Genomic DNA, 7,506 nt, shown 5'->3' with positions numbered 1-7,506 from the left:
AGATATCATCAATTCAGCTCAGGTCAGCTGCAGAGTCTCCTGTCAAGTTCGATAACAGTCCGCGTGGTCTTTCTCTGAATTCAAGTGAAGGTTTGGTGCCACGCTTAAAAAAGGGGCCAACAAAACACTGACATAAGAAAAGAAAAAAGCCGCAACAACACGAAACAATGACTGAAACAAAGTCCAGTCTCCCAATATTAAATTAGAAAACTAAAAGGCAAACGTTACTTTGATTTTCGAAGAGAATGTCACACAAGCGAACAATAAGAAGGCTTTACACACACACACACACACACACACACACACACAGTATTGTTTGTCATCGATGAAATGCCATTAATTATAACGTTAACCTGATTGGGTAGAGAGTGAGAGGATGTCGGCGAATCCTTTTTAATAACCCGCCTCGGGATAATGATGTAAAAAGACTCGTGTCTCGTGCGTAACGAGAATAATAGTGGAGATCCGTTGAAGGTGAAGAGACATAGACATAGAGAGAGAGAGAGAGAGAGAGAGAGAGAGAGAGAGAGAGAGAGAGAGAGAGAGAGAGAGAGAGAGAGAGAGAGAGAGAGAGAGAGAGAGAAAGAGAGAGAGAAACACTTATTACATGAGTCTCCTCCTCGTCTCCACACCTCAGCTGGCAAGTCGCGCAAGCCTGAAACTTATCCACTGACACACAACTAAACTCGTAAAGCGCAAACCGAGGAACAAACTCATAGAGGCGCGCACAAAGAGTTGCCAGAAGCGACCGTTGCCTGTAACAACGCGGAATCCAAGAGGCTATGGACAGAAGGATGAACTTGAACGGCGGTGCAGGGGACATTTTTCACAAAACTCTAAGCGCTGTGTCCACTAAAAAAATGGACCCTTTCAGGTCGTCGGCTGGCATTGAACTAGCAGCCAGAGATCGCCAGTCACCTATCAGCTGCTTTGACCAGACCGATCAAGACTCGATTCAGCCGGGAGGACTGGCGGGAGTTCGAGGGGGGCCACTGGGTCTGCCGACCGGATCTTTGTGCGTTAATTTCGGTGAGAGCGCCAACAGGATCTCGGCAGCGGAGAGCAGCGGCGGAGAGCAGAGTCAAGACGATGACAGCGACGGCAGGTGTGACATGGTCCTTTTGGCCGACGGGCGGACGGTGCCCTCGGGGAAAGGAGAAGGAGGTAAGAAAACCAAAGAGCAGAAAACACTGAGGCTAAACATCAACGCCAGAGAAAGACGACGGATGCACGATCTGAACGACGCGCTGGATGAGCTCAGAGGGGTCATCCCTTACGCGCACAGCCCGTCAGTGCGGAAACTCTCCAAAATTGCCACTTTGCTGCTCGCCAAAAACTACATCCTCATGCAGGCGCAGGCTCTGGAGGAGATGAGGAGGCTAGTGGCGTATCTCAACCAGGGCCAAGCCATATCTGCTGCCTCGATACCGGCCACCACTGCCCTCGCAGCTCCGGGCTTGGGCGCGTACGACCAGCCGCCCGGATATCCCTTCCCAACCGGAGTGGCTGCGTCCTCCTGCCCAGATAAGTGTGCCCTATTCAACAACGCCACCTCCAGCCTCTGCAAACAGTGCACTGACAAGCCTTAACTGCGACTGACAAAGGACTCCGAGAAGCACAGGGGGGGAGAAAAGAAACCACTTTTAAGAACACTTTTGGAGAGGGAAACCTGTGAGGCTACTGTTGTTGAAGTCAGTAGGCTAGAGACAAAGAAGTAATGCCGATGAATACTTTTATAATATTTACTAAATGCATTCAAAACGCGCTTTTTTGTTCAAACAATACTTGATTGTGTATATAAATCATCCTTAAAGTGCTGGTATGAATGGCAGTGAAGATCAAACAAGTACAGTAGGCCTGTAAGAGTGGCTGCAAGTGTTGAGTGAGTTGTTGATCACTTGCTCTGTTATGGACCCTTTTGGAGATTTGGGTGACCTGACAACCTGCGACTTTTTCACTTAAATAGATGGACACCTTCCTGGAGCGTAGGTCCAACCTCACTTTCTGCTGCTTCCTTAGTTATTTATTTATTTTGCGGGTTTTCTTTCATTCACCTCAGAGACATTTGTTGTGTGCGTACTGGTTCAAGGCCTGTTTTAATTAACTTTTCTATTGAGCACGTGGAATGTCATGAACAAGGACAAGTTAAATGATTAGATGATATAGATGACGTTAAGTCGTTTTAAATCAGCCAGATATTTATGTGTTAATCCAGACACTTGTTAATAGTTGCGCACGCCTATTACATTTCATTTTGAGGGCAATGTGATATAATAAAATTTCAGAAACATTTAGAGAACCTGAATTAATTTGTTTCAGGTGTTCCGGTGTGTCTTTTGTTATTTATTAATTTGGATATTTATATTGGATATTTTCGCTTGCATTGCACATTGAAGTCTTTTTCTTAGTTGTATCTTTTGCGTTTTTTTCTTATCACACAAGATGATTGAGGTCATCAGATTAATGACGTTGTCAGGTCACGATGTGGATAATTGTAGATACTTAAGTTATTATATAAGCAAAGAGGGCCATTTGTATGTATTTCAGTGTTGAAAAGCTTTATTAAAATATTTTGAACAACAGAAACCCTTCTGATTATTCATCTTATGTGAAGTTTAGTGTCAGTGGAATCACAGCAAACTGCCTTTAACTTGTATTGTGCATTTGATGAATACACACGAACATTTGAGAAATTTGACATTTAATTACGTTTTAATCGCAAAACAAACTGAAGGTATATGTATGTGCTTATTATCAAATCAAACCGTCGTTTCTGGGGGTGGTGTAGCTGTTATTTGTCAGTCTCGGACTCCTATTAGTTGTCAAGTACACTGAGAAAGAATTGTTCAATAATTTTCTGCTCCATCAAAACAGATAACTTTTTTTTTCTTAAACTATAAGTGACGTCTTTGGAGCGAAGGCCAGACGTGGTTAGGGAATGTTACCTTAAGGCAGAAAGAAGAGGTTCGTGCTCCTTGAACCAAAAAAAAGAAAGAAAAAAAACTCCGACCTTCATTGTGATTATTAAAACAATTCCGTGAAGGCGTGTAATAATCCCTTAATTCGAAAACAAGTGTGTTTGAAAACTGTCAACTGTAATACCTGCCTTCACGTAATGGAACACATCGTTAAGGCAATTAGACCTCCAGAATGTGATTAAGGAATGTAATTAGGACACTGTTCATTGCCGTAATTTGGTGTCTTTAATCACAACGCAGCCATCAGCTGCACTCCCATCGACTCGCCCTTTGTCCTCCTCAGTTGTCTGTTCTATGCCCAAACATTTTGATGAAGGCCAAACCACAGAAGTCTATATTACATAATCTCAATCCTAAAACCAGTCACTCTCACATGGATATTGATATTTAGAATGTAGACAGGAAGTGAAGTTGAATCAGAACTTGAAACGTTTAGGAACACGATTTTAAAGTATTTACGAAGTCAAGACAAAAACGTATTTAAAGCCACAATCTAAGTACTATTGGTATGAGCAAAATGTTAATAGCATTTTTACTAAAGTGTATGTTAATACATAATAATTTGTCACAAATATAGTGAAGTCAGTATGTGGGTTAAAGACGTCAGCACCATGGACAGAGGCAACTGATTTTAAAGGGAACATAGTAATAGTTTCTTTCTTCTGAATTCATGTACTGTTATTTTTTTTTATTATTATGGACTTTGAGCCATTAAGTATTTCCTGTCAGACTAACAACTTTGGTAATAATGTACGACTGAACTGCAGAGATTAACTTCTCTAAGGCAACAAATAGTGATTCAATACAAAGGATTGTTTTACAGACATCTAAATAATTCTGTGTAGATTCATATTTTAAAGTTTCCTGAAGGCAAAAGGTTTACCAGTTACTATGAAAATATCCTAACAATCATTTTTAGTTCAAATGTGAAAACATGCAAAATTTTAGACACTCAAAACTAAAAAGTCAAAATATCCAAATCTAATTTTAATGTTTCAAATTGACACAAACATAAATAAGAATAAACATGAAGTGCCCATAAGATCGATGTTTTCTTCTTATACTTTAAACATAAAAAGCTAATTTGGTTTCTATCTTTCCTCATCCAGTACATGTGAACAATAATGACACTGTGTTCCCAGTTTACAACAGTGAGTTTGTGGTTTCAGCCAGTCTCCGGTCTCAGCTTTGTGTCTGTACGTTGAGCCACTCCGACAACAGAGTCATTACAGTGTCCCATTTAATCCCATCACACTCCTTAATGCCATGAATCGTTACAAGGACCCGCTCTTAATCAAGAATGGAACTAACCAGGAGACATCAAAACATCTTTGGCATACAAATCCTGTCAGCAGTTCCTGCTAAAAAAAAAATCATCTCATTTCAGGACTTAAGTCAGATATTTACATTTTGACCAAGAAATGTATTTTTCTCTCCACTTCTGTTTGGTAACTGAGACTTCACAAAAACATTATTTATGCAATATGCATTAATGCACAAATGACTGGAGCATTTAACCCATACTAATATTCACATTAGCCCAGTGGAGGAAATTCCCCAGGGGTGAGATGGAGCCATATGTGTGTGGAAAAAAGAACACAGCACAGGAGATATAAGCTCAAAGCCAAAGGACATTTTACAACTACCAAGAGGATGACAACACTTAGGTGAAGCATTGCATGATTTAAGTGAGAGGTTTATAAATCGAAAGCCATCACATTCCTCTTGATGTGAGAACTGCTAGACACTCTGTGGTGTTTCAGCCATCGTTCAAAGCTGGTGAAATGTCATGTACACACAAGGGTCTCTGAAATATTATGTTGGTGGGTTGGACTGGGCACTCAGAAGTGTCATGGACTAAATAGTTTTCTTCAGTGACCACCAACCGCAGCCAGTAGTCATAACAGGCAAGATCATTTTTATTCATGAGTCTAATAAAGCTGAATCTGTCTTAAAAAGAATTTACAGCAAGACTCTGGACTCATGAATAAAAGTGGAAGATAAAAAACACCCCTTTTCATAAACCATAAAACGTCCAATTTACCATATCAAGGGCCAGCAGGGTGCCTATTCATAACGCGGATGTGATGTCTGCAAAGGATGATAAACATGAAAGTCAAAATATACATAAGAGCATTGAATTGAAATGTCCTCTCCATATCAGTAACAGGCTAAACTCTGGCAATAGATTCATTTATGCTGTGTCATACACTGTGTGTAAAGATATATGTGTTGCACTTGCTGAGGCACCAAATCAACTGCTGGGTGGTAATTCACTTGTGTCAGGATATGTAAAATGTTGTCTTTGTGTTGCGCACAGAATGCAGGTTAATACGACTGTACTAAAGGGCTCAATTTTGTTAAGTTTAAACAATTTTGTTAAGCATGTACACATTGCTTATTTTACCTTTATTATGAGCTATAGGTGCAATGTCTTTAAAGGATTAGGTCACTTTTTACCCCACATTGGAGCAGTGATGTCTTTAGCAAGCTTGTGGTTTTCTTCAATGTCCAGTTAAAGAAAAACTTTGTTTTTACAAGATCCCACAACTAGAGAAGCAATGTTCTTTGCTGTTTACTATTTATGATCCACTGTGCAACTTGCATACTTCCTCAAAGGTTTAAAAAATCAGCATGAAGTGGATTTGGGGTTGTGTGTAACAGAGCCTCGAGGCTTTTGAAGGAGACAGTATTAGACAGCCTGGTTCAATTTAAGGAGCTTCATTAATTGCATTTCTCTCAAGTAAATAACTACAATGAATCCTAAAGTGGGAAAATCTCTCTCCACCTCCCTTGCTTATAGGCTTTGGCAAATCCATTTTAAAGCTTTATATTGAAAGCTCTGTCAGATATTTTTGGACACCTGATAGGACCTGATCTCATGACTAGCTACTTAACTGAAACAAATACATTGCTGCAACCCTAACAGTAGTATGTCAATATTATTTAACAGAGAAAAATCCCCACCACCTAGTCATTCTTTGTTTGAGAGAAGTGATGCAGCACATCAAATTATAAGTTTTCCTAAAAAAAAAAAAAAAAAAAAAGGAAAACACTTTTTCGAATTAAGCTACGGCTGTGAACTCCATCGATATTCTAATATTATGGTATTGCCTGTGTTGATCTTTCAAGCACCTGCCCCTGTGTTATATGTTTATGAAATATATACATTAGAGGTGGCAGGGCTGTTTTACCTTTAATCACAAGGTTGGCGGTTGATCCCACCGCCTCCTGTGAGTATGTCAAAGTATTGTTCCCAATAGGCAGGCCAGCACCTTGCATGGAAGCTCCACCGCCATCGGTGTATGAATAGAACATTCCCAAAGTGAGCCTTGAGGACTAAAGACTCACAGACTTACTGTAACTGATCTCAGGTGACAAGTGAGTGAGAGTGTGAGGCCATGGGCTCGGATAGGTATAAATTGGATTGGGACAGCACTTCATAAGATCATGTGCCCTTGTCGATGTTTACTAATAAAAAAGTTGCTGACACTGGTTTAGGAATTTTCATGTTAAGTTTGTTACTTTCCACATGGCGAAGGAACAGGAGACAGCTGCCTGATTTCAATTTTTTTCAAACTCTTTTTTTACAAGCTGGCCAACAGGTCCGTTCCGTGGTTGTGTGTTGTGATGTTGTTTATCTTTGTAATTTCCGGATTTCCCTATGGTCTCCGTGGTACACGTCCCAACGCTTTGTACTGTGGGTAATTCCCTTTGGTGAAGTCTGCATCGATGCAGACCCGACCAAAAGGGCTTGGTAAGCGTGTATTTAAACCGTCACGTTCTTTGAAATTCAACATTGGGACAACCCTAATCCCTTAGAAATTTTGCGACAACACACACCAAAATTCCATGAGATTGTGAGTCCAGATTTTGGGATTGGGCCAATCTGTGTGTGAAGGGGTGAATGAGAGGCAAATTGGGAAGCACTTTGTACTGTAAAGTAGAAGTCAAGTAAATGCAGTCAACCCGTTACATTATTTTCTCAAGAGTGCATTTAGAGATACAGGGCTGTTACTTTTCACAAATCTGGCAGCATGACCTGAAAAGGCAATTATCTGAATTTAATTTTATGAAATTTTAACTATTTATCAACAGTTTAAGTTCATTCAAGCATTTTTTTCATTGGCCAATTTTTTTTGAAATACTGACATTTCCTTTACCAGCTATGTTTTCCTGCATGCTTCCTGAGCTCATAATTCATTATAGTGGAAATGTTTTTTTTCTCTGAGGCAGAGGTCAGGTAGCCTTGAGGTCAGGTAAACATATGGTGGCGTGTTTAGCTATGAAAGCGTACAAAATGACGTAGTAATGTGTGATTATCCTCTCATCTGGAATACAATTGTTGAGTAACATCTCTTATATTCCAACTGCCTCCATATTAATCAGATTAAGTCCCAATCCCCTAATCTGTGTTTACCGATGGCTCTGTTTTTGTGCCGTAATCTGATGTTCTTTTATTCCTTGGGGAATTAAAGTGCCATGGCAGAGCATAGTAATTTGTAGTGTTGTTTGGACACAGCAGGCT

The 7,506-nt window shown here is 40.1% G+C and overlaps 1 protein-coding gene across 1 annotated transcript; it reads left to right on the top strand.

Moving 5' to 3' along the window:
- The first annotated feature begins 561 nt into the window (after positions 1–561).
- On the top strand, positions 562–2,582 carry bhlhe22 (basic helix-loop-helix family, member e22). Its single transcript, XM_034862346.1, has one exon. The coding sequence runs from the start codon at positions 783–785 to the stop codon at positions 1,587–1,589; it is 807 nt and encodes a 268-aa protein (XP_034718237.1). The 5' UTR covers positions 562–782; the 3' UTR covers positions 1,590–2,582.
- Positions 2,583–7,506: the final 4,924 nt, after the last annotated feature.

Source organism: Etheostoma cragini, chromosome 22 (genome assembly GCF_013103735.1).
Source record: "Etheostoma cragini isolate CJK2018 chromosome 22, CSU_Ecrag_1.0, whole genome shotgun sequence".
Lineage (NCBI taxonomy): Eukaryota > Metazoa > Chordata > Actinopteri > Perciformes > Percidae > Etheostoma > Etheostoma cragini.
This window is presented reverse-complemented; position numbering and strand designations above follow the sequence as displayed.